The sequence below is a fragment of the Rhipicephalus microplus genome, chromosome 1 (genome assembly GCF_043290135.1).
Source record: "Rhipicephalus microplus isolate Deutch F79 chromosome 1, USDA_Rmic, whole genome shotgun sequence".
NCBI lineage: Eukaryota > Metazoa > Arthropoda > Arachnida > Ixodida > Ixodidae > Rhipicephalus > Rhipicephalus microplus.
The window spans coordinates 267,657,924-267,685,792 of record NC_134700.1 but is presented as its reverse complement, the minus strand read 5'-3'; the positions used below and the strand labels follow the sequence as shown (position 1 = coordinate 267,685,792).

The window sequence follows — 27,869 nt, the reverse complement described above, 5'->3', positions numbered from 1 at the left end:
CATTCTGCTGCACTGAGCTGAACGCGCTTGGGCCACTCACAGGATGTGATGGCTCATTTGGGGCTCGATTAATACCACAGTAAATCCAATGCCCTCTTTCAAACAATTACGGGAGATTATTTCACATTACCGCGCTCACTATGGCTGCGCCACACGCACGTCAGCCATGTTGTTTATTGCATCGTCTACACCCGGCGACGACAACTTTCTGTGACAGCACGGCCAAGGCTACGTGGGCGGAGCCTATGCACATGTGCTACTGCGCCAAGTAGTCCGACCGCTTCGACGGGTGTTTCGGTTTCGATTTCACCAGCGCAGTCCGCGTCTCGCAGTCCGCGTCGGCTCGCGTTTGCTCGCGTTTCGCTGCAGGAAACGCGAGTCGCATCTTTGGGAACTCGAGAGCAATTTTTAATAATATTGTGACGTGATTTACTGACGCGTGGACCCAGGTTGCTGGTGAATGATACATTCAATTATTCATGTAATGGTTACACAACTCATCATGCACGTACCGTTTTGCACGTAACGTCGAGCTTAATCCGGAAGACACTGCGCTCGCTAACACCAGTGAGCTCGCTGACTTTCCGACATGCGGCTCTCACAGACAGCTGCGGGTCGCTTTTCCTTACTTGCGCGTAAACGTTGTACGCCACCTTCTTGGCCTGTACGGACAGCTTTTGATTTGACAACGCCTGGTACGGCTGCGCAGCTGGTGGACTCGCGGCCCGCGGCGGTGTTTCCTCCGTAAGCGACGTTGACGAGCTGTAACCGGCGGACGCCATCTTTGACAGTGAGGATTGCGGTGAGGTAAAAAGGCGACTGAAGCCAAAAACCCCCAAAAAAACCTGAGAGAGCGTGAAACAAAATTTTTTGTACTGCGCAACGTTTTTATTCACTAATTAAAAAATAAATCGGCGAAAAATGTAAGTGACGAATGGTAAAATATTAGTTACCCAGAACAGTATACAAACGTTTTCGTTGAGGGACTACATGCTGTGGCGCAGTAAGCCAAGCGTGCTTCGGCTCCGTAGCCTTGGCTGTGCTGCCACAGAAAGTTGTCGCGGGGTATAGGCTTCTAGCCGGCTCTAGACACATCCGCCTAACACGCTTCCTTGGCTAATGGCTAAATCATACAAATTGGCTGAGTGGCGGTGCAACAAGCTTCCGCTAGCAGACGAAAACGCGTAATCGCCGTGGCAAGACGCCGCGGCGGCCTTTCTGAAAGAGCTTTTCCAACAGTATATTATCGAGATTTGTTGTGCTGCCACAGAAACTTAATACTGCGTAATATTTAGTGGTGTAAGGCAAAGACAGTATAAATATGGTCTTCTGAACTGCCCACAATAAACAATGCTTGATATGTATAGCATAACATACGAGTCTGTCGGTTAGTTGCTAGTTGGTGTACGTTCGCAATAGATTTTTAGACGCGAAAAACCCAATTACAATGTCTGGCATCCTCTTTTGTGGCTTTTGTCTGGTTAAGTAGTCAGCTTTTTTTTTTTTACATTTCAGTCGCATTCTTTAGCAACTTAGACCGTCGAAAAGCTACGCGTGCGGCCATTTTCTTGAGCATGTCTTCCCTCTGCTTCTTCTGGAGTTCCTCTAATGAAACCTGTTAACACAACCGACGCCAAAGCTTCGAGCAGAGACCGCACTTTGGGGTATCGGTAAGCACTTCGTAGTCTTTACTCACGAGTCTGCCTGCTGACGCATTGGGACAACATGAATACACTTGCAGCTTTTCTATGTCCTGCAGAAGTTCTGACCATTGGATTATGGTATCTGCATTGCCAGGCGACTTGGCTAAGCGATGGTGACGGCTGCTAATGGTGACTGTCATGTCTTCTGCTACGACAACGCATTTCTCCACAAATGGTGCTCTTTTTTTTTCTTTGAGCCCTAGAAACACCACAAGACGTCTTGTCTCGCCATTCTCAACAACGTTCCGCCAGCATGCAAAAAAAAAAAAAAAAAAAACGTTTTCTATGTCTTGAAGCGAAATGACGCCACTAGTTGACGGCATGTCGACACTTATTTCACTGTCTTTGAGCTCAGTGCTCGCAGATAGTCTATTCCTTTTCGCCGTTGATATTTTGGAGAATACCCCACTCCTATCGGCCAGATTTCGCTTCTTTGTCGCGGGCCCTGCGACAAAGGTAAGCGGGCAAATTCGGGAATATTTGTGGAACGCATCCTTCGACGAGGTCCCACTTTCCTCTTGCGATTTGTACCTTCTTACCATATGACGTGAGTGAAAGTCTTCAGGATGTCCTCATGAAAGTGCATATCACACACACGTGAGGTGCTGGGCAGTTTCTTATCCGCACGAGGAATAGCGTGGTCCCATACCTTTCGCTGCTCAGGTACACGTGGGCACAAAAGAAATATCGTGGTGTCTCTCATTTCCTGTAGCTACTCTACAGCCGAGAACGCAACATCCGGGCATGATGAAAACACGCAACACATACAAAGCATAACAGGGCGCGCTGAAGCACAAAAATGTTCACGCAGAAAGAAGCCTCCACAGATATTGACGCACTGCAACATGCACAGCGATGGAGGTTACGGGAGCGACACGAGCGAGCTAGGTGTTCTGTGAGCGAGCATGCAGTGAGCGAATCTGGATGCGACAGCAGCACCACATTTGTCACTGGCAGCGGCAGCACCGCGCAACATCGCTCAGTTTTGCAACTTACGGTACTTACCTAACCTAGTCTAGAAACGTTGGCTGCATCGTTGGCTTGACTGGCTTCCGGCTTGGCACTCCGAAAATGCAGAGATAAGCCGCGAGCTAGCTTTGTACCCACTGGGTCGGGCTTTTTTTTTTTTTCTTTTCAAGGCGGCACGGTATGCAGAAAAACGATTGTGCAGCAAAACCTTTTCCCTGGAAGCTTTAGGGCGCTTATTTTTCAATATTTAGTGTAATATGATAATCATAAGCACACAAATTCGCAGAAATTTTTCTGTATGGACAGGCAGGAAGTATGAATGAACCGAATGACGAAGTTTGAATTAAGCGGCTTTTAAGTACATTGAAAGCATAGCGGGCCAACCAAAATTTTGAGCATAGTATGAATTCACCAAAAGTTCGAATTATGAGAGCTTGAATTATCGCGAGTCTACTGTTTATCTTAAAGTGCAAGAAACTGCTCAAGTGGCGGCACGGAGTTTGTGTTTTTTTTCTACACTTTGGTCACTTTTTGCACTGGTCATGCAAAAAAGCATTTCTCACTAACAGTGTGATCCAAGTGATATTCAAACTACCATAATTACTCGAATCTAACGCGCACCTTTTTTTTTCCGGTTAAGCGAGTTCATAAATCGCATGCGCGTTAGAATCGAATACGAAAAAAAAAAAAAAATGAATACGGTCGTTCTATTGCCATCGTCATTCCGAAATGGCCGCCCCCTACGTGCGTCGGCATGGCGCGTCGGCCATTTCTGCCTATGTATTTCCCATGTGCGGCACTTCGTACGTGTGCTGAGGAGTTCGTCATCTTGGTGCGCATTAGCATCGACGGCATGTAAGGGCCGACTCCAAAAACTCGACGAGTGCACCACCGTGCCGCTTTTAAAAGAAAAGTCATCGCGTGTGCCGAAACGGACGTGAAGCGGGCTGCATCGCGGTCGTTTGGAGTTCCCGAAACGTGCGTGCGGGAGTGGCGGAAACAAAAGCAGAAGATTGTCGACAGCAAAGCTTCACGCAAAGGCTTCACTGGACCACAGCAGGGTCGGTTTCCGCAAATTAAAGAGCTGCTCGGCGAGTATGTGCTTGAGCAGCGAGCGGCACGGCGGCCCGTGACGACAGAACTGCTCCAAGTGCGGGCTATGCAGTTAGCATTAGATAAAGGGCTAATGCGGAGCCAGTTTAAAGCGAGCAGGTGTTTGCTAACTAACTTTATGAAGAGGAAAAGCTTTTCCCTTCGAAGGCGACCAGGCATATTCGAAAAGTTTTGCGGAGGAGTACGATGAAAAGCTTCACAGTTTTCAGAGGTTCGTCCTAAACTTGCGGCACAACAACGGCTACCTCCTTGGGCAAATCGGGAATGCTGATCAGACGCCTCTTTACTTCGACATGCCTGGCACCACAACTGTCGAGAAGAAGGGGGGCGAAGCAAGTTCGCGTGCTGACATCGGTCCACGGTAAAACTACAGTGACGACAATGCTCTGTTGCACGTCAGATAGGCACAAGCTTCGCCGTACCTCATATTTAAATGGAAGACGCTCTTGAAAGGAGTCGTTTTTTCGAGTGGTGTCGTCGTGCGGGCCAGCGAGAGAAATGGGTGCGCGTTGCAATCGATGTCTTTCGTTTTTTTTTTTTTCGTCGTGGAAATCGGGTGCGCGTTACAATCGAGGGCGCGGTAGAATCGAGTAAATACGGGTAACCCATCAATATCTTCTATGTGCTATTGTAATGTTCATATTCCAGACAGGTACAACGACAGACTGTCCATAGAACATGCAAAAGTGTGCATGCTATAGTACAAAAGCAAGGCTTGATTTTCTCTTGATGCTATTTGCAGAAACTCCGGGTCACGGCAGTGGATGGGCTGAAACGCCTCGTACAGACCGCACTGGTGGTGCTGACTTGATACAGGACACACCCACACCTAGTGCATCCAAACGGCGTTCTCGTTGGGACGAGACGCCATCATCACAAATGGGCAACCATACACCACAGACCGTCAGCCATGACACCATCATCCACTATGACGCCATCTGGTGTTACACCTACAGGTGCCAAGGCCATAGCCATGGCTACACCTACACCAGGACATATCATGGCCATGACTCCAGAACAGCTTCAGGTGAGTGAGCCTCCTATCGTTCTTGAGTGCTTGTTTAGCGCATTTATGTGCAGTATATTCAAGTGGAGCTGTGTTTGCAGACTGCACTCATGTAACAGAAATTGTGTTGTCGTCATGGATGATTTTCTTGTTTTTGTCACTTTGAAGCAAGCCTTGTATGCTCCCATCAATGAAATTTTTTTGGCCAATGATGCATCAAATTTTTGGAAAGTATATTGTTGCCTAAGTTCATTGTTGCTGTGTAATATAGAGCTGTCTCTCTCTTTTTCAGGCTTATCGCTGGGAGAGGGAGATTGACGAGCGAAACGGCCCGCTTACTGATAAAGAATTAGATGCCATGTTCCCACCTGGCTACAAGATATTGCAGCTGCCAGCTGGTTATGTGCCTATACGAACTCCAGCACGCAAGCTGACGGCCACACCTACACCACTTGGAGGAGTAGGTGCAGGAATCCCTAGTGCAGGGCCAGGGTATTTCTTCCAAATAGAGGAACCGGTGAAGCTTGCCGACAGCCAGCCAAAAGGAAACCTGCCCTCTTTGAAACCCGAGGATTTGCAGTACTTCGACAAACTCCTTGCTGAAGTGGATGAGGAGCTGCTGAGCCCTGAAGAACAGAAGGAGCGCAAAATCATGAAGCTGCTACTCAAGATCAAAAATGGCACACCATCTATGCGTAAAGCTGCACTCAGACAGATCACTGACAAGGCACGAGAGTTGGGTGCCGGTGCTCTTTTCAACCAGATTCTCCCATTGCTTATGTCACCCACATTGGAAGATCAAGAGTGTCATCTTCTCGTCAAAGTAATTGATCGTGTTCTGTACAAACTTGACGACCTTGTTCGCCCTTATGTACACAAGATTCTTGTTGTTATCGAGCCCCTTCTTATTGATGAGGACTACTATGCTCGCGTTGAGGGCAGAGAAATCATTTCCAACCTTGCTAAAGCTGCTGGCCTGGCAACCATGATCTCCACCATGAGACCTGACATCGATAACATCGATGAATATGTCCGAAACACAACAGTCCGTGCTTTTGCTGTGGTCGCCTCAGCGTTGGGAATCCCTGCACTGCTTCCTTTCCTGAAGGCCGTCTGTCGCAGCACAAAATCATGGCAGGCACGCCACACAGGCATCAAGATCGTCCAACAAATTGCCATCCTCATGGGCTGTGCTATCTTACCTCACCTGCGTGCTCTCGTAGAGATTATTGAGCATGGTCTTTTGATGAACAGCAGAAAGTGCGTACCATCACAGCTTTGGCCCTTGCTGCACTTGCTGAAGCAGCGACACCTTACGGCATTGAGTCTTTTGACTCTGTGCTCAAGCCCCTCTGGAAGGGTATTCGAAAGCATCGGGGCAAACGTCTGGCTGCGTTTCTCAAGGCCATTGGCTACCTGATCCCGTTGATGGACGCTGATTATGCCAACTACTACACCAGAGAAGTGATGTTGATCCTGATCCGAGAGTTTATCTCCTGATGAGGAGATGAAAAAGATTGTGCTGAAGGTAGTGAAGCAGTGTTGTGCCACAGATGGTGTGGAGCCCCAGTACATCAAGGAAGAGGTGCTGCCTCACTTCTTCAAACATTTTTGGAATCACCGCATGGCATTGGACAGGAGGAATTACAGACAGGTCAGTGCTCAACTTTTTTTCGTAGGCAATTGGAATTTTCATATAAAGCATATAAGGCTTTATTGTGTTACACCACTTCTTTGTGCAAGGAGATTTTCTTGACTCTTTTACAGTCAAAGTCTATTTGGCTAATTTGTAATGTCGTGTTTCTGCATGGAGGTGGCAAGAATGCAACCTTTATTTCTTTCTACTCCAGTTTATAGAATGCTCCTTGTGGTACATTTGGCATTGTGCTTCAGAGATGATGTAAATTTTTTTGTCAATGTTTCACCTGGGCATTGCATTATAACATTTAGTAAATACTGCAGCCATGCAACACTACAGGACTGCCAACCTTTCAATTATAGGGACACTAAAGTCAAATATTAAGTTGATGTTGATTGCTGAAATAGCCTCGTAGTACCACTTCCGTGCCAAGGAAGTGCTTATTTTGAAATAGAATTGGTTTTAGTGATCTGTATCGCGTTAGCTCACTTCAAATTACCCGCCTCAAGTGGAATCCTTCACGTCACTCTTGCCGTGCACAACGTTGACCGTTTTTTTCCTGTGCGGCTGCGAACACTAGTAGCAGTGGAACGAAAGTAGTGGGAGCCACAACAGTAACAACAGCCATTGAACAATTTCCTACCCCGGCCTTAGAGGTGGCAGGCGGGCTCGCTTAAACTGGGCCCCGCTAGATGGCTTGACCTGTCCAGTTTAGCCAGGCGAAAATAGAACTTTTGCACGTTCGTTACCATGGCATCCTTCACCATAGTAACGTCCGGCGGTTCTTTTTTTCACCACTTAAACAGAAACCAACAAGTAGCATTTTATTACATCTCTTGATGCACGGAAGGTTTTTTATTTAGTGCAGCTGGTTCGATTACTGCTGATTAATTGCAGGCAGTCAGTCTGACGTCAACGGGATCACTTTGCAAATGTCCTACTCTTAGCGCATGTGTTCTCGTGCATTTACATCAATTTCTTGGTAAGTAGGGCACTGCTGTTGATGATATTGTCATTTTAAACGTCATACATTGAGCTTTCACTGTGACCTATATTGCTATTTGACTTTAGTGTCTGTTTAAATATCTACAAATAGTTCAGGCTACAACAAAGCTGAAGTAGAGGCGATTACTCAATAGGACCCAATCAATGTAGCCAGTTGCATTATGTCTATCCTCCCCCCTCTTACTTTTGTCCCAGTAACTGTAGTGCAGTATTTTAATCACAAAGCATAGATGCAGCTTCATTGAAGCATCAACCTTTCACTGTACTATATTGTGCTGCTTCGAAATAAGTTCTCAAGAAGATCTAGCCTCAAGTTATTAGCAGGCAGACGAGAAAGGTTTCAGTTGGCCTTTTAAAGGACACTTTGCATGGGATAGCTCTGCCACTAAAGTTTTACTGTGATGCCAACAGAGGGGAAGCAGGAGGTCGTTTGGCGTAAGGCTCGCCTTAACGACGTTTCCAGCCCTATATGTGTAGCCTGTTGGAAAATGCTGGGACCTCGTGCAATTGCAGCTGCTGTAGCATTTCTCCACTGACTTAATGGTGCACAAGGGAAGAAGAGCCTCAGTAGCTGTGGCGGCATTGGGGCCATCAGTGCCTCCCTGGCACACAAGTGGGGAAATGCTTCCGAACATAAAAGGAGCCCGAGTTTTTTTGGACGGTGCAATGATTGTGCTGATCTTCTCCCCTCTGGTACACTCCTCTGTTATTGTTTCTATTACTGTATCCAAATGCACAAACACTGTGATGAATATTCACAACTTTCACCGCCTAGAGAGGGCGCTAGTGCAAACCCAGCATGGCTGTCATTTGGGGAATTGTGCAGCCGGCAGCCACCGCCGATGTGCCCGTCACTTCGAACTGCGTAGTATTTTCGGCTGCAGCCCCCTGTGCTCGTGTAAAAAGCAGGAAACCTCGCCTTCGCACGTCGTCTGCACAGCGGCATTCAACATATTTTGTGATTCTTCTAGCTAAGCAAGCAAACAATAAAGAGTAAATCATTGCTACTACGACTCACAGTACCTTTTCAACTTCAGAATAACCATAGTATAAATTGTCAGCAACAAAATAAAAAGCACTAGTGAACCGCCAAAGTGAGGTCGACTGAACGATGGCATGGGCTGGCTGCGTGGGCATCCCTCAAACGACAGTTACGGCGGATGCCGCATGGCGACGCCACCATCTGTGAAAGTTGCGAATAAATGAACATGATGGGCAGTCAGTTAATGCAGCTATTCTATGGTGCAGGGGTCTTTGGTGGCACAATTATAGGCTTATGGATGCAGCTGCATTACATGCCGTAGTTTGTATTGTCATGTTATTTTTTTTACCTAATAAAAAAAAAAAACCTCATCTCTGTTGCATGATTGCAATCACAAACTTTACGTAGTGTAGTCGTATTTTATTTCCTTTGGCAATGATGGCGCATGAGCTCTAATTGAGCACTGCATTATGCCAGCTACTATTGTGACGACCGCTCGCGGCTGGTAGTGGCTAAGGGGTTGCACTACTTAGCCCGAAGCCAACGTTTTGATTTCCAGCCACTGTGGCCACCTTTCAAAGGGGGCAACTTAAGAAAGCACATTTGTACTTTCAGCCAGGTTCATGTCAGGGAACCCAATATGGTGAAAATCAACCTGGAGTTTCCCATTACAGTATGGCTCATAATTATGCCGTGGTTTAAGCTCGTGAAACCCCAGGAGTTAGTTATGATCAGCTATCTGTAAATTGTGGCTGGTCAGTATGTACAGGTTCGGATCGAAGTAATGGCTGTGAAATCGCAACCCAGGCTCAATCTACTGCTTACTAAAGACCTTTTTACTCTTGCAGCTTGTGGACCCGACAGTGGAAATTGCCAACAAAGTGGGTGCAGCCGAGATTGTGAATCGGGTAGTGGACGACCTGAAGGATGAAAACGAACAGTACCGCAAGATGGTTATGGAGACAGAGAAAATTCTGGGGAACTTGGGTGCTACAGACATTGACTCTCGATTAGAACAGCTGATTGACGGCATCCTCTATGCTTACCAGGAGCAGACAACTGAGGTGGGTTACTTTTGTTTAAGTGATGAGCAATTTCACATGTTACGTACTCTTTTTAGAGGTAACGGGCGATAATATAAAGAATACAGCTCTTCTGTACTATGAAGCAGTCCTAGACTCTAAACTCTTCTTCCACTCCACCGAGTTAACTCCAGCACTGCACCTAATTGAACGAAAACATTATACTCCTGATGAATCATCCTGGAGCAACAGTATTTTCCATCCCCTTTTTTTAAAGTTCAGCTGAAGTGTCAAGTGAAGAGACTGCCTATTGTATGAAGGTTTGTCTTCCAAGATAGAAGCTTCAGCACCAATGATGTTCTTTAAGTACCGGGGTGCATTTCATGTTGACGTATCGTAAATTTGACATAGCATGCGTGCGGATAAATGTACCAACTAATAGCAGAAATGATGTGCAAGTTTTTTTACCTGTTGCCCAGTGAAAGGCATTTTGAAGCTTGAATTCACTCTCTCCAAAACAGTGATGGTTACTTGAGCCTTGCTATGACCTATGCCTATTGTTGGCACTCAGCCCTTACATTTTGAAAAGGCCGTGTCAATACTATATCAAAAGAGCTAGCAAATTATCTGTATTGAGAAATTGGCTGTACTTTTTGTGGCACTGGAAGCAATTTTTTTCTTGAATACTTTCACCAAGGCAATCAACTCTTCAGGAAACATTAAAAGAAACTTGTTTTGTAGAGTTTTACAGCCCTTTTTCAGCCCATATTGATTTTGCAGCCCTTTTTCAGCCTATATTTGATAACCTGAAAGAGACTGGCACAGGCCTCACTCTACTGTTTAATGGACGAGTTGTGTTTGATGGTGCTGTCGATGAAACTTTTGCAGTCATCTTAGCAGAAGGGAAGCAGGAGGTCGTTTGGCATGAGACATCGGCCTTAACGACGTTTCCAGCCCTTCCTATGTAGGCCAGTGGGTGACACTGATGCCTCATACAGCTTCAGCTGCTGGAGCATTTTTCTGTTGCACCTAGCGATGCACAAGGGAGGAATAGCTTCAGCAGCTGTGGCAACATGGGGGCCATTGGTGCCTCCCTGGCACACAAGTGGGGAAACGCTTCCGAACATAAACGAGCCCGAGCTTTCTGGGACAGTGCAACGATTGTGCTGATCCTCGTTCCCTCTGGTACACTCCTCTTCTCGCAATGCTTTTGTAGCACTTCAGGGCAAAGGTCTCCTGTGCACTTGTTAATGGATTAAATTGTAAAATCAGGGGCTAGACTTCTTGCAAGGCATAACGAGTTACAATGTGAAAGACACGCGTTAAAGTTACTTGGATGTTCTTGGTTAATTGCATTGTTTACTTGTCACATTTCATCTAATGTGCCACAAAGTGTACCACTGAGTACACTCACTCAGTCTACAAAGACACTAAATGCAGTGTAGTGAAAAATTGGTCAGTTCCTCCAATTATCTGTATTTGTGTGAGTGTATCTATACACATGAATTGGAACTATAGAAAACAGTGGAATTGGAGGTGAATTATTTGTCATTGTTTAATTTTTCTCTGACAAGTCAGAAGAAGAAGAAGCAACTTAATAATAAAGTTGCTGCTGCCTTTTCTGGCAGGTCACAGTAAAGCACTCAATTTTTACTTTAATTTTTCTTTCATTGATGTGTTTTTCCCCTTGGTCTTGAATAGCATGCAGATGTGCTGGTTCTAGTGATCATAGCCTTTGTGTTCTTCTTCTTTGAAATGTGTTTTTTTTTTTCAGTGACATTTACGCTTCAAAGGGTGTTTTTTTTATCAACATTTACACAACAGGAAGCATGGACCTGAGGAACTTAACCTTGAGTGATTTCCTAAAAAATTTGCCTTGATTTGTGTTGTAATAAGTGCTGCATCCCCATCATTCAAAAGATGTGTCTTTGCTTCACCCTCAGGAAATGGTTATGCTGAATGGCTTTGGCACAATTGTGAACGCACTGGGCAAGCGAGTGAAGGCATACCTGCCTCAGATTTGCGGCACCATTCTGTGGCGGCTGAACAACAAGTCGGCCAAGGTGCGACAACAGGCAGCTGACCTGATCTCGCGCATCGCTGTCGTAATGAAGACATGCCAGGAGGAGAAGCTCATGGGCCACTTGGGTGTGGTGCTGTACGAGTACCTGGGCGAAGAGTACCCCGAAGTGTTGGGCTCCATTCTGGGTGCACTCAAAGGCATTGTGAACGTCATCGGCATGCACAAGATGACTCCACCAATCAAGGTACAATTATTTTTATTCTGCTTGCACCATTACTTAGCAAGGGTAGACATTTGGCCTTGTTAGTGTGACATATTCTTACCGTACTAATTCGAATCTAGATCGATAGTTTTTTCTAATTTCTTTGCATCAAACTCCAGGGTCTGCATAGATTCGAGGATTTTGAAAACCATGCTATTTTTCATTGAGAAAAAGTGGTGCACAACTAGTGCCACCTATGTAATATTGTAGCTCTTAGTAGCCAAGCCAACACCTGGCTACACGTGAGGCTGCCGTTTGATCTTTGTGGCAAGCATTGAGGTGAGCCATTTGTCAATACGAGTGGTCTGTGTGTGGCGTAGCTGAATGGCGCCAAACAGGCAGTGTCATTATAGTGCCGCTTATAAAACAGGGTTGAGACAGCTGCCATATTGCGCATTTTTGATACATTTGTTTTCTTGCACCAAGCCGCTCCAAAAGCATAAAAATCAAAAATTGCCCTGAACTGCTCTAAAACAGCCTCGAAAGCTATAATTTTACTGCCAACATCAGCTTCAATGGGGAAAAAAGGCCGAGTGGACTAATAAGACGCATCCACTCCTGTGTGTGTGTGCTTGTTTTTTTTTGTTTTTTTGCACATTTCTGGTGAGGAAGTCTCCCATGGTGTGGCCATAATCTCCTAAATACTGTTGTAAATATGCGTGACCCCGCAAAAATGTGCTGCCGTGCATTGAGTGTGCTGCTCCTCGTGTTTATTCAAGCTGTGTGTTCCTGTGCCACTGTCGCCTAAATTAAACAACTGAGTGGAGTGGCGAGTGTAGCAGGGTTAACTCAGGTTTTTTGTTGTGCATAGTGCGTTCCTTCGGTCACTGCGGTTTTCATATCGACGCTGCTGCGTGTGGTCACTTATGCGTGCGTGTTTGCCGTGAGCGAGTAAACTGTGAATGTGAAGTCGTCTCTCTGCATGCGATGCGCCTCCTGGATGCTCTGGCATGTGCATATGGGTTCTCAAAATAGCTTCTGTGAGCGACGGAATGCGTGCGACCCATTCCCTGTTTACTACGATTATGTACCGTATGTGCGGAATATAGGTTGAAATCTTTTCCAAAAAATGTCGCTAAAAAGTCACCCCTCGACCTATATACCGGCCCTTGGCATAAACCAAGTGATCGTCTGGCAACTGGGAGTGTCGCATGCTTTTTGGGCATCGACATTGCCTCCTTGGGAATTTTGCAGAGAACCCGACGCCTTCTCTGCCGACGACATTTTAGGAGAGGAGCTCCTTAAGGCGTGGGTCTGTCCATCCTTCATCGTTGTCGTACGTAGCCACCGGGATGCGAGATGGGAGATCGCGGTTCTTGGAATGTTCACTAGATGGACGCATGGACAGACGGACAGACAGACTAGCAGACAGACGGATGGATGGATGAACGCGCGGAGCGTGTATGTGCCACAGGGGATGCGAGATGGCGTTACTTGGAGTGTTCCACTAGATGGACGCACTGACAGACAGACGGACACATGGGCGGACACGCTTATGGTCGGACGGACGGAAGGAAGCACGGACGGGCTGACGGACGCTTCGCCTCACTCATCATCATTCACTTCGTGGACATGCTATGCGTATTCTTTTCTTGTTTATTCAGTGTTCGTAGCAAGAGGCGACCTTACTCTGTGGCCAGCTATGGAAGCGAATGGCAACATGGTGGCACAGCGGCAGTTTGAAGTGTCCGAAAAAAAGCCAGTCGGGTACTGGCGTAACCAAACATCCAAACTGTCAGTATGCAACGCGAGGAAGGCGTCGTTCAGCGATCGCCGAGCTGTGCACCCAGAACTCGAGGACTAAGTAGCGGATTTCGTCCGTGAGTACCGTGCCAGATCCCTGCTAGTGAATGCGGAGCTCATTCGCACAAAAGCAGTCGAGCTTGCCCATGAAGCCGGTCTGTCAAGGAAAGATTTTAAGGGGTCCATTTATTGAGTTTGTCGCTTCATGTGACACAAAGGATTTGCCCTTCGACGGTGCACGTCAATATGCCAGAAGCTGCCTGTACGAGGACAAATTGATAGAGGTTGAACTCTATGTGAACAGCCTCCGGCGACAGCATGGCTACATACTAGGCTAGATCGGCAACGCTGATGAAACTTTAGTGTGGTTCGGCAGTCATCCACGACTGTTTGTGAATGTGGGGCAAAAGAGGTGAAGCTTTTGTCAACCCGAAGCGAGGATTCGCACTTCACCATTATGCCTTCCTACACGGTCGATGGCAGAAAGTTGCTCCCCTTATCTTCAAGCGGATGACGATGCTGAAGGAGGCCTTCCCGCGAGATGTCGTCCGTGTCAATGATAAGGGGCATATGGACGAGGTCCTAATGCTTGAGTGGATCTGCACAGTGTGGAACCGGCAGCCCGGAGCCTTGCTGCAGCACCGGAACATGCTCGTGTTGCATGCATTTCGTGGGCATTTGACGGCATCAGTGAAGGAGAGCCTTGGCGATAGAAAGACAGATTTTGTCGTTCTGGGAGGGATGGCGTCAGTACTTCAACCGCTGCACGTCGTCCTTAATAAATCTTTGAACGACCGTATGCCTGCGTTGTACACTGAATGGATGGCTGGCGACAACGCACGGACTCGACAGGCCGGCTGCGCAGGCCACCTCTCGTTACAGTTTGTAGTTGGGTCTCCAAGGCATAGAGGTCTTTGCCTGAAGAGATGGTGGTGCGCACATTTAAGAAGTGCTGCATCAGCAGCACCCTCGGCGGCACTGAGGACGACATGCTATGGGGGGCAGCTAGTGGAAAGCAGTCATCGTCAGAGGAGAGCTCAGGCAGCTTGGTGGACTCAATGAAGCTCAACATAATTCCGCCTTTTTATTTTTTATTTTTTTGCTGGTCAAGGTAAGGGGGTTGACCTATATTCCGCATTATACAGTACTAATTTATACAAGCAAGTTCTTATTGCATGTAAAAAAAGATATCGTGCGCGAAATTCGCACATAAGTGTCTGCAGGCAGAGAGGTTATTTGCGAAGCCGTGGTGACTGAATGCGCGTTCAAACCCATTTTGAACTATATTAATGGGAACCTCGGGGCTTTGTTGGCGACTCATGGCGCGTCAGACGTGGCACAATTTTCATGAATGCTGATTTGCCACAACTCTGTTTTGTAATCAAAACTTGCAATGAGTGCTTTAAAAGGCGTCGCTGTGTGCCGGCTCTTGGCTACACGCTCTTTTAGGTTGAGCTTTATGTTCGACCAGTTTTCCGAGCAGCAGCCGTTCGCAGTGTGACTTCGTTTCCATTCTTTTTCTTTTTTTTTTTTTTTTGCAATAAAACCGGCTTCTGTACGTTCCAACACTTCATTTGCGTGAACTTGAATATCTTACCTGTGCGTTATGCGAGTCGCGGCGCGGGCGGCAATCGCAAGTCGATGTATTATCAGGAATTCTACATCAACGGGTCGGTGATGACCTATGATATTAAAAAAAATAAAACTGGCCAGCTTGTGCACTTATTAATGACGCATGGTTGTTTGCTTGGAGAGGCGTTATCAGTACTATACGGTTATCATTTAGTGCCATACGTACGCGCTTTAGGAGATAGTCGGTGTGACGATGTTTCTTGGCTTTCGCGCTGCACTCTTGAAGGTGGTCCCGCACGAGGTGGTCGCGAACGGCGATGCAGCGCGCTTTTTTTTATCTGTTAAAAGTTCTTGCTTGACGCTATCATGTCAACCTTTTCTTTAAGTGAAGGACCACTGTTACAAAACTCAGATTCTTGTGCAATCATGATTTTTGAATTTGTTTTTGAGTGTGATGCGTTTTTTTTATTGTTTAGGGGAACCTAGTTTTCAACAAAAGTTTTTTTTGTTTGTCGTCACGTGGTATGTAAAATAAAGTAGTGCAGTTTATACCTGGCGATAATCTGTTTAAAAACTTCCTTCAAAATCTGTGTTTTGTGTATTATAATCCAATTAAAATATGCACTCGTGCCCCCACGTTGCTAAACATTTCGATTTTCAAGCTGCCAGGACGACATAATAAATGTCGCTAACTGCTCTAAAGCACGGTTAGGCTGCTCCAAAATTGAAATTTTGAGTCTTCAAAACTGTTCTCAATTTAATCTCAGCTGTCTCACGACTGATAAAAGCAAAGTTGTCCTAGCTACGGAGTCGTCGTCCAACTTTCAAGCCGGGCGGGACGTTGGAGTGGATGAAAAAAATGTGCCTCGCGGTAGGGGCTGTGGCAGGAGGTACGACATCCCAGGAACTTTGATTGTGCGCTCTTTTAAAAAGTGCGGCATATACAATGCGCTTGATGGCACCGAGGATTGCGCACTGTTTGAAGACGGCGACAACTACTCGGAATGAGCGCGGCATCTTTATGATGCAATTAACTAGAAGCAGCGCAAAAAAAAGGGTCAACAAAGAAACACAAAAGGAGTAGCGGCTGTATGCTCCTTGAGTTATTTGCATCATGAACCAACTGCTTTGTTTCACTTATGTTCAGTAAATGTTTTATCTTTGTGAACCATGTGTTAGCTGTTTCACTCGTTCTATATTCGAGGCAATCTTTTTTTTTTCCTGGCTTTGGATTTTAGTGGGTCGGCTTAGAATCAGGGTCAGCCTAGATTCAAGTAAATACAATAGCTTAAAGCTATTCATAAACAAGCACTTGTGTTTCTAACTGCTTGTCCTTGTTTTTATGCAATACACTAAGAATACTTCAAGACTTGCTTGGTTTGGAAGGTAAAGCTGGGTCGTATAAAAAAAAGAGGCATTTAGTATGATGTTTTGTTTTAAGCATGGCTAGGGTGCGTGCACTGATTCACATCTTTGCCTTGCCTCTGCGCAGGACTTGCTGCCTCAGTTGACCCCAATCCTGAAGAATCGGCATGAGATGGTGCAAGAGAACTGCATTGACCTGGTCGGGCGTATTGCCGATCGAGGCGCTGAGTATGTGCCCGCTCGGGAGTGGATGCGAATCTGCTGTGAGCTGCTAGAGCTACTGAAGGCCCACAAAAAAGCCATCCGACGAGCCACTGTCAATACTTTTGGTTATATTGCCAAGGCCATTGGCCCCCACGATGTGCTGGCCACGCTCCTCAACAACCAGCGTGTCCAGGTGTGTGCTATTTCAATATGCGTCGATTTTTGTGGTGTTTCACTTTTTATGCAAGCCATCCTGTTGAGGTCTTCATTAACTTGCCTAGAATCAGGCTGAACAAACAGCAGAATCTGATTGCTGGAGCAATTGTAAATTAGCGTCACCATACTGGCTTTACCTGTTTTTGTTATCATGGCAGTATTATTTTAATCAAAAACAAAGTATTACAAAGAAATATTGCCGATATTTGTGAAATCTTCCCCTCATCGTTTTTGGCGTCACTTGTCTCAGAAGGAAGACCACTCAAGACGCGTGCATTCTCTTGTTGTCAATGATGAATTGGTGTCCGACTGCTCTTCTATCGTTTACCTACACAACAGATTTTTCCAGTCAGTGTTTACTGCTTGTCCTGATAATGGTGATGCATCCACGCCACTTCCTTCTCAGTTGTCAGTTATGCCTGACGTTTCACTTATGAAGGCATCGTATCATTATTACTGAACATGAACGTGAAAAAGTCGATCGGACCAGACGGCATACCAAATAATTTCCTGCGAAGGTATGCGGAATGGGTTGCGCACTATTTATACATATTATATAATGCCTCAATAGAGCAAAAGCGTGTCCCAGACGACTGGCTTGTGGCGAAGGTCGTGCCAACGCATAAGGGTGGAGACCAACAAAAGGTGGAAAATTACTGTCCAATTTCCCTCACCTGTGTATGCTGCAAGCTTTTAGAGCATATTATATCCAAAGCTATCTTTACGTATCTTGAGGGCACAAAAACATTTTTTTCTAATCAGCATGGTTTTCGGCAGAATTTATCCACTGTAACCCAATTAATAGAAACAGTCGATGACTTCACGCGTGCCTTAAATAATAGTGTTCAGATTGACGCAATATGTCTCGACTTCTCCAAAGCCTTTGACAAGGTTCCTCACAGGGAGTTAATTAATAAGTTAGCACACCTAGGCATAAATTATAACATAATAAAGTGGATAAGTGCGTACCTGACAGGCAGAACACAATATGTAGAAATAAATGGCTTCAAATCTGAGTCATTAAGCGTTACCTCAGGGGTACACCAAGGTTCAGTTTTAGGACCGGTATTATTCTTAACTTGCATAAATGACTTTTCATGCGGCATAGATAGAAGTACTACAGTGCGACTCTTTCCAGATGACTGCCCAATTTATAAATACACAGTGAAGCTGACCAAAAAACATTTAATAATATTCTTGATGCTGTCAGTAATTGGTGCACTGAATCTAAAATTGAAATAAATCAAACTAAAACAGTTGCTTTGCGCGTCACAAACAAAAGTAAGCGTGTCTTCTATTCCATTTACACTCTATGTTCTACCCGCCTGTCTATTGTCAATGAAATAAAATATTTAGGTGTAACAATATCCAGTAATCTAAACTGGAGGACCCATTTGGAAAACATTTGTGCGGTGGCGGAGAGATAACTATGGTACTTGCGAAGAAAATTAAGACTTCCTACTACTCCCGTTAAGCTAGCAGCATATCTTACATATATTCGGCCAACATTGGAATATGCCAGCATTGTGTAGGATCCCTCGGAAATCGGCCTCATTAATATTGCCACGTTCCATTTCACAAGTTTTTGTTATCGTTCCGAAACACCACACGATTCTCGGCGCAAACCGCGCCTGCAGGTTTCGAGAAGGTTCCGGACTGTAGTAGATCATTTCGATAAGATCACGCCCACTGTGCGAACGGTACAGATTGTTCTGGAACCTACGCCACCGCCAGCGATAACGCTAGAACATTCGACGGCAAGGGTATAAATGCCGACGCGCTTCGCCGCTTGTCAGTTGTTGATCGAAGGCCGACGCTGCGTTCGCCGCTATCAGTCCGAGACTGCTATCTGTGCAAGACTGCTGCTGTAATTAGACTTTCCCTTTACCGGGCACAGGTTCGCCCAAATAAACAGTTAAATCCCAACACGAAGTTTTCTGTCTTTGGCCACGTCACGACCCCGTGACATCATGCTAGAAAGAGTGCAAAGGTGAGCTGCCAGGTTTATTCTTTCAAAGTACTCCTCGACTGAGTCAGTAACAGAAATGCTACGCACTCATCAGCTGCCCACTTTAGCCGAACGACGGAAATTGGCAAGGATGAAGTTCTTGTTTTTGTTGTAAAAAAATAAATTCAACATAAACACAACAAAATAATTAACGCCACGCCGCGGAAGAAACCTAAGAAGTGTAAATGATTACACATACGAAGTGCCACAACAGCAAGTCAATCTATATGCGAATTCATTTTTTCCAAAAACAATTCGTCAGTGGAATGCGTTGCCAATATCACTGGTTCATTGTGAAGTCGCTAGAGGTTAACAACTGCCGTCTCCCTTGGAGGACGACAGTGAGGTACTTGGGCCTCACCGTCTACCACCGGCTCACCTGGATCTCTGCTGCCAAGGCCGCCTCAGCCAAGGTCCGACGTGTCCAGGGTGGCATCGACAGACTGCAGCAGCGAGGCCACGGATGCTCCAGTAAGTGGGCGCTGCGGCTCAACCAGGCCGCCGCCACTTCTATCCTCCTGTATGCCCTCCCGCTGGGGAACCTGACGCCAGCCAGGAGACGCCTGCTGGAGGAGCTGCATAGGGGAGCTCTTAGCGCCATCCTGGGACTACCTTGAAGCTCTCCTGTTGCCGCAACGCTGGCGGAGGCGGGAGAGTGGCCCCTATCCCTGTGCATGCTACAACGCGCACTGGGGCACACAGACTGTCTTCACTACGCTGCAGACGGTGCAGCTCTCTTGGCTCGCCTGCACAGCCTGCCAGGGTCCAGGAAGGGTGGCCTCATACCCCTCTACCATCAGATGGTACCGGATCCACCTATACCTGTTACCCCTCCCCCGCCACACCTCCGGCCACCAGAGGTGCATCTCCATCTGGACGGGTTTCAAACCAAAGAACACCTGCAGCTGTTCTACAGCAGGCGGCATCCTGCAAACTCCAGGAGCAACTAAAGGGCCAGCTGCAGGTGTACATGGACGGATCCAGGAGGCCGGATGGAACAGCCGCGGCGGCATGCACCGTCCCTGCATGGAGAAGCAGCAGGCAGTGCAAACTACCCTTGTCGGCAAGCTCCACGAAGGTGGAGCTGGCCGGGCTCCGCCTGGCAGCTGACCTCCTGGCAGAGGCCATTCCAATGAAATCGTCCTCTGCGACATCAAGGCGGCACTGCAGACCCTGGTAAACCCCAGACGCGCCGGGCTGACCGGGAACCTGCTGGTGGCCAAGTGCCAGGCCTTTGCTGCTTCTGGGGCATCCGTATCCTTCCACTGGCTACCGTCCCCCGTGGGAATATCCGTCAATGAGGAGGCGGACACGCTTGCCAAGGCTACACATCAGCCTGGCACCTTCTTAATCCGGGCCGTCGCGACCAGGGACTTCACGAAGGCGCGCATCAAACGGCTCTTACTAACGGTACACCCAGACCTCAGAGTAGCCAATGGACGAGCCCCCAAGCTCCTGCCTGAGATGGGTCTCACCAGACAAGACTGCGCCGCCTTGCTGCACCTGCGGACCGGCTGCGTTTCGACTGCTGCTCGCCGCCACGCTATGGGACACTGTGCATCTCCCGCCTGCGGCCGATGTGGAGACCCCGAGACCCTGGAGCACCTCCTCTGTGCCTGCCCTGGCCTGGCACAGGAAAGTTCGAGGGTCATCACAGCCTACTGCAGACAGGGCCTACCCGCCGCCACCTTGTACCACCTGCTCTACCCGTCCCGTCCACACCTGCCAGCGCTCCGGAGCCTGGTAGACTTCCTAGAGGAGACGGGAATAGCTACTTACAAATGAGCAGAGACCTGCCATCCCTGCCCCTGCTGCTGCCCCTTTGCTGTTCCAGCCATGGCCTTGACATCTTACACACACCACTCCCCCATCCTATCTATCCTGTTTTATGCCAATCCCCCTTTCCCCACAAGGCACTGCGCAGTGTCGCCCAAGGGGCTGACAGAAATTAGGTGCCTTCTTCCTCTTTCTAGAATCACTCAACAACAACACTCGGTCACTGCGCCGCTGGTGGAACTTTTACTTTCTGTCCTGCCCTTCCCCGAAGTACACAGTTTGAGCGAAAATCCTCGGCTACGATCAAAACATCGCCCGCCCGTAGTCCCTGCCCGCGCACTACTGTGCACCGTCCCCTGTGTGGTGCGCCCGGATCCTCAACAACATTCCGTTAAAATCGAAGACCCACCCAACGGCATCGCGCCTTACCAGCCTGTGCGCTACGCTGGCTGGCTGCACTGCACCGCGCTCAACCCAATGATTCGCTGTACTTTGTTGGTGTCGACAGTGCTCATCAGAACCGGGAAGTTGTCCAGCACAGATGCGCCAACGTTGTAGAGAATTAAAGGGCTCGTCGCATCGTTTCGTATCAGGCCGGATTCACCCGCCGCCTTTCCGTGGTCGCCCTCTGCGAACGAGTGAAGGGGATCTACGAAGGATCGCGGCGGCAAGTAAAAAAAATGTAACGGGGTGCCGAGGTGGGTCCCACCGGCGTCAGCCGCGCATTTGTGCTGTGGCTATCGTTAACTGTCGGCACATGGGCGCCAGAGGGTTAACAACCTCTCACGCCTCTCTCGAGCTACATCTTCACACTTTGTTCTAGCGGTATTGCATGGTTTCCCATGGGCTATCCATCCAGTGTATACTAGACAGGGTGCGATAACGGGCATGCATACTCATTAAACACTTTCGTAGTTAATGATTGATAAGTGTAATCAAAAGAGGGAGGGGAGGGGGGCAAGCATGGCGCTTTTCGTTTCGTTCTTGGCACATGTATGAAGTCTGTTATTTTTCGTGCGTTCATTGTTTTGGAAGCGTGTTAGCGTGATTTCGTTGAAGGTGGCCCATTTCGTGCAATTTTTATCTGTCCTATATCTGGGCACGAAATCCAGAGAGCGAGTGAAGGTAGCCAGCGCAGCAACTACATTTAACGCAGCACCGATAGTACGCCTGCGTACAGGGTACTGTTCCAGAGCAATTTCAAAACCTCGTAGAATGCCTGGCTGCACGCAGACTGCTTGGGCTCGAGTCCTACTGGGATGCTAATTTTTATTCTTTGCATTCGTTGGTTTGACAATGCGGTGTTTGTTTAAGCTATATCAGCTTAGATGAAATGATTGAACATTCTGTTTTAGCTAGTGTACGCTTGCCTGCTGCACTGCAAAGGTGAAAAAAGGCCGCTGTTTTATAATGCAAACAGGAAGTGACAAGTATCTGTAATAACTCCACAAGACATTGTTCTTATTAAAATCTTCAATTCAGCCCAATATTTTCCGCAAAATTTATAACTGCCCTTGCAGCGAGAGGTACAGTAATCGATAAACTGCACATAGGGATCTTATGGGGCGACAGAAAAAGTGTATTTACAACATTTGCGCGAGCACAGTGATTGGGCATGACAACAAGCAATACTGCTTGTTTTTCAGTAACCTGGTGCATGCACCATGGGAGATCAGCCATGGACCGGGTAGCATATTATTTTAGAGATAAAATTGCTCTACAATTGAAATTTGTTTAGAAATAGATAGTTTAAAAAGTAACTCATTGGTGCAGTGAAGGCTTAAAGACTACTAACAATTCAATAAGGTAGAAAAATAAAGTGGCATTATAAACTTGACATTCAATTGTTTTTGTCTCCCATATGAAATTGGATACGGCTTGGAAAACGTTCCTGCGGCGTTAAAACCTATTTCGGTAGTGCCAAAGAGAAGAACCTCCAGAACGGATAAATTCAAGCTGGTGACAGGAACCGAGCCATCCTCCTCTTGTTTGTCCCTTAGATAAGCAGCACAAAATAATAGTCCAGAAAAAAAAAAAAAAAAACATCTTAGGTACTGCCTGCACCACAAAGGCGGATTTTGTTTTTCAGTGTGACATGTAGAGGCAGTGGTTGGAAAATAGGTTATCAATGTTTCAATGTTTCAGATATTAGACTTGACCATACCTGGCTGTCACATGTTTGAACAGTGGGACAAGAAATGGTTTTATGTGAAATGATGTCATTTGGCCCAACGTGTTAATAAATTCAACGCTTGGTTTCAGATAGTAAGTCAGAAAATGTAATATTGTCTCCAATAGTGAAAACGCTGCCAAGCAATGTCAAACTATAACCTTTTTATTGACTTAAATGCGTTCAAGGTATCAACAGCGCATTCTTGCCTGAACAAAGTTCACATAGGTGCTTGATGTGTGATCAAAAGGAAAGTAAATTATGAAATTTTGTTCATCCGTGCTGGCCCTCGCTGTTTTAGAAAGTTTCCATACATTGCTGCAATTCAAAAGCTAGGGTGCTGTCATTTGCCCCAACTACTCCTGTGTGTAGTTTTCAAAAACACTAAGCATAACAGCTTTGGCACGGTCAAACTTCTGCAATTGCTCTTGTTCATGCTGCAGAATAGCATCCCGTAGTTTCAATGAATGGTGAAGGCTTTCTTCACTCTTCTGAAGAACTTTATGCAAGTTGTCCCCCACTTCTTCAACTGTTCTGTGCACCGCAGTGCCAAGACCTGCAATGAAAGATTATATGCAGATATTTCATACATCCTGCATGACATTTAAGTTCATTGAGCATGCTTTTCTGCTCTAAAACTTGCCCAGTGTTCATACATACAATAGTAGTGTTTACAAAGAAACAGGTAGGAAAGAATAATGTGATACATTTGCAAGGAGAGGAACTATAAGCTGCTGCCGTAGCAGCTCGATGTGATTCCCCATTCTGGAAACGTGTACCAGTAAAAATTGTTACACCAAACTTTGTCTTTACCTGAACCAAGTCTGAAAACAGGAAGAGTTTAGGAAAAGAACATGAATATATTGTCTAAAGCAGGTAGGAAAGAGGTCAACATGAAGTTCTGCAAAATGAGAACATCTCACTTGAGATTCCAAGTGAAGCTTCATAGTTGCCGTCTGTGTGTGTCGCATGAATAGTTTTCAAAAGCAAGTGCTAATTCCATGAAAATATGCAGAATTATGTACTAAATTTGTGTTGTAAATAGTTGTCTTTGGCTCAGTTGATACATGACACTACGACATTATGCCAAGATGATATGTAGTGGAGCAATGTATTGGGTCTTCAGCACGGTTGGTCATTGTTGGCTGTAGATATTCGGTTGTCCACTCCACACATATGTTTAGAACTGCTTTATGTTCCTTTTCTTTTCTATTTATTGCCTTACCTGATTCCCTCTGACACTGTTGCCTTGTGGACAAAAGAAAATCCTGTCCTCTTCCTAACTTGAACCACTTTGTCCCATACAAATGAATAGACTATCCAGCCACTACTAGTTAAAAAGTAAAGCTGGCCCGACGTTTTGACACCCATCCCAAATGAATCGCTGCCTGAAGAAGAGACCAAATCGGTCTCGATATGCAGAGCCACTTTTTGATTTTAATTTTAAAAACTAGAGTTAACGTGGCTGGAAAGTCTTTTTATTCGTACAATTTTACTCAGCCAGATAGACCTGCTTACTTTTTTCAAATAAGCTTACTTTTTCCAATGTATGGTCCCTGCATTCTCGAAACTGAACCATGCTCCAAACATAGCAACATAAATAGAAACAACATAAATACAAATACATAAATACAAATAACAACACAAATACAATGCTAGCATTCTAACTTGCTAGAAATTGGTGATGTGATACACTTATCACAAAAGGAAGTATATAACTAAGACACGAAATAGTGAGCACATGTATCATTGATGCTATTTAGCCCGGAGCGAGTCCTTCAAATATGTTATCCCTGCTTCACATGAACACATACTTCGCTGTCTGCTGTCAGTGTCGACTCAGCTACTCGCCATCTTTCGAGTACTTCTTCAAATTATCAAGAACCATGCTTTTGAGGGTGTCGATGTTTTGCTTTTGCTGCTCGTTGCGTCGCAAGAGATCGTCGCGACGCGCTGATACTCGAAGAACGAGGTTTTCGGAATTCTGGGAAACCTTGCCCGTGTGTTCAGCAATCTTCTCGGCCAGACGATGCACTCTTGCACCAAGGCCTGCGTAGAAAAATGGAGGCGTTTGCGAATGTCACGTGATCCTTCGGTCGTCCAACTTATTTAACACAGTAACATTGAACAACATGGAGCGAGTGGGAACAGATATATAGATACAGGTTATTCACATTGTATTTGTGATCATGCTCAGTATAAATGTTCCTCGGTAATTTTAATGAATGGGCCGAGTCGAGGTGTTCAGGCTCCATGCTCAGCTCTAGGTATCAGGCTTATTGTACACTGACCCCCCCCTTCCCCCAACCCTCCCCTGGAAATATCGCATCCACACACGCACGCAATGTAGTGGTTATGGTGTTCAACTGTTGACCCGCAGGTCGCGGGATCGAATCCCGGCCGCGAAGGCCCCATTTTCAGTGAAGAGCGAAAATGTTTGAAGTCCGCATACTTACACCCGAACCGCTCCCTCACTTGCCACCCCCTTCAATGCAGCATAAGCCCGTTTCAAACGCACTGCTTTGAGGCGGTGCAAAGGTCAAGTCAAATAAGGAGCGTTTCTGAATACGGTGGTTACCTTTTTGAGTTTATTTCAATTTTGCGTTGCTCTCTTGTGAACACAGATGCAATATAGTGATGTTTCCTGCTGCTTCCCAATGTAAAAGGTGTGAGACATATACAGCGTTCTTTGCTTTTACTCTCACACCTTCCACCAAGTTCCATTGTATTGATGAGAAATAAATAAGTGATATTAGTATTATTATTAATATTGTTATTATGAACGCAACAGACACATACATACACGCACCATTTGTAGGGTGACTTACGTTCACTCGTGAACTGTGTAAAGCCATCATAAGCGGGAGAATCTGCAGGTTCTTCGTGCTCGTCTTCAGGAAACACTGAAAAGAGAGAGAGAGAAAAGAGAGATACGGTATTACGGTGGGCCACTTAGACATGAATGTGTGGAAGGTCTCAAGGTGTTTTCTGTAAGAGACTACTGCTGAATAACGCAATACGTGCATTAAAGCGAGCATTTTCTACCCGTGTAGCCCCCCTCGACTGCACAGTGGTCACCTGGTCAGTGAAGCCATGGGCTGTGTTTGCTTTTATTGCTACCGCACATGCACCAGACAACAGCGCCGATAATCCAGGTGGTCGCGATCACACGATAACCTCGCGTGTACACGTGTAATGTTTCAAAAACATTGCGTGGGCTGGGTACTCAATGTCTGCATGTTCCCTATAGGCTAGCTAATAATGAGAATTTAAGTTCACGATAGCAAGCTGTCATTGAAAATTTTCATTACGATAAAGCACAATTTCGAATAAAAATAAATACAGAAATTCCTGTGCTAAGTATTTTACTCCTGCAGGTGCTCGGAAGTCGATCGGCATTTGTTTTTTAATCGGAGTCAAAATCACGCGGTTAGAATGTTTCTATCTTTTTAGGTAACTTACGCTCATCTTGTCTCTCGTACGAATATCCAACTGCGCCGTGACTTTCCGGCTCTTCTTGAAATCCATTTCCACCTGCAAAAGTTGAACACATGTGAACCAATGCGCAACTTTGCCTACGATCCCTGTTCTAGGGCTGCCTAATAATGTGAATTCAAGCTCATGACGGCGAACTGTCTTGTTGCGTTTTCATTGTTAAAAAGCACAATTTGGAATAAATAAATAAATAAATAATAAATTAATTAATAAATAAATGCATTATAGCTGAGAGTTCTATACTGCTGCATGCACTCAGAAGTTGATGGGCACCTGTTTCTTAATCAGAGATAAAATGATGCGTTTAAAATGTTTCAATTTTTCGGGATAACTTACGTTCATCAGGTCTTTCAAATGCAACCCCGACTGTGCCATAATTTTCAAGTTCTTCAGGAGGCACATTTACACCTGTGAATGCCGAACAAATGTGAACAATTAATTTAAAAGTATGCATAACATTGCAATGACACTGTGAATGCCCGAAAAAACAAAAGCTATGGGGCATATTGACGCATTCAAACACAGCTTGACTACTTTTGCATGGAATACGTTGAACTGCTTTTGTGTGCTTCTTAATTACCGGATTAGGTAGGTTTAATTAAATAACTTCTGAAGCAGCGGAGCTCTGCAAGAAAAAAAAAAAAGGAGACTCCAGTGAGGAAGCTGTAGATTAGTTTGAGGAACGTCCGATTAGACAGTTCCTGAAGTTTTCGTGAGCCTGAGTGAGTCCGGCTTACATTATAACTTCACGAGCACCAGCGCTTCATATCACCTTACCAAGTTCTCGTGTTGCTATCTATGTTGCCGTAGGCATCGTTACGTATGCCTGTGTCTACACTTGTACATATATTTAGCGCCACTTCATGACGTTTCGCTCAATGAAAAAAAAAAAAATTACAACACAGTCACCTTCCATACGCATGATTCTTTTAACATCAAATTCCAAGGTACGTGGGATTCGCCCGTTTTTTTTTTTTGTTGTTTTTTTTTTCATAAGCGAGGCTGAGTGAGTTCCACAAATTTTTCCGACCCATGCTCATGAAACTTTGCAAATTGCATCATTATGTGAGCCTAGTATTATGCTGCAATGCAATGTACTCACGTAATAGCCTCATTCGTCTTAAAATGCCAGAGCAGCGTTCATACGTTGGGTCACTTACGTTCGCCCGCCAACGCATAGCCGCTGGCCTGCATATTTTCGGGTGTTGCTGGTTCTGCAGCTGCAAACGTAAGGCAAAATAATAAGAACACTCGTTCACAAATATTTAACTACGCGGTAACTTACGTTCGGGGTTGTAGTTTTCGGCTGACACGGACGGCGTTTGTTGCAGCGTGTTTATTTCTGCCTGCACCGTCTGCATGGGGAGAGTTACTTTGGTGAGATCTCAAAAATGGATACATGTGACTGTTTAAGGTCGCATGAATTTTACCTTCTTGTTGGCAACCTCCTCGACTGCCTCGACGCTTTCATTGCAGTCAGGTAGGGACGACGATTCCATGTTAATTTTGCAATAAAACTTGCGAAAAGCTCTTCGCCGAAACTGCTGATACCTCGACTGCCGCAGGTATGGAGAACGTCCTTCCGCGCACAGACGC

The 27,869-nt window shown here is 46.0% G+C and overlaps 1 protein-coding gene and 1 pseudogene across 1 annotated transcript; one reads left to right on the top strand and one right to left on the bottom strand.

Annotated features, from left to right (window-relative positions):
• The first annotated feature begins 140 nt into the window (after nucleotides 1-140).
• On the top strand, nucleotides 141-25,542 carry LOC142767278 (splicing factor 3B subunit 1-like; annotated as a pseudogene).
• On the bottom strand, nucleotides 22,928-27,869 carry LOC119164870 (uncharacterized). The gene is made up of 8 exons (XM_075894198.1): nucleotides 27,704-27,869; nucleotides 27,559-27,628; nucleotides 27,434-27,493; nucleotides 26,610-26,681; nucleotides 26,241-26,312; nucleotides 25,607-25,681; nucleotides 24,593-24,827; nucleotides 22,928-23,334 (listed from the first exon to the last, which is right to left on the bottom strand). Exons 1-7 carry the CDS (start codon nucleotides 27,770-27,772, stop codon nucleotides 24,622-24,624), a joined length of 624 nt encoding a protein of 207 aa, XP_075750313.1. The 5' UTR covers nucleotides 27,773-27,869; the 3' UTR covers nucleotides 22,928-23,334; nucleotides 24,593-24,621.

What these genes read in the sequence shown, in the direction of transcription:
- LOC119164870 (XM_075894198.1), bottom strand. Translation starts at nt 27,772, where the DNA reads ATGGAATCGTCGTCCCTACCTGACTGCAATGAAAGCGTCGAGGCAGTC. An exon ending in CGAAAACTACAACCCCGAAC is followed by an intron (nt 27,494 to 27,558) that starts GTAAGTTACCGC and finishes TTACGTTTGCAG; the next exon opens with CTGCAGAACCAGCAACACCC. An exon ending in CTATGCGTTGGCGGGCGAAC is followed by an intron (nt 26,682 to 27,433) that starts GTAAGTGACCCA and finishes CGGCATTCACAG; the next exon opens with GTGTAAATGTGCCTCCTGAA.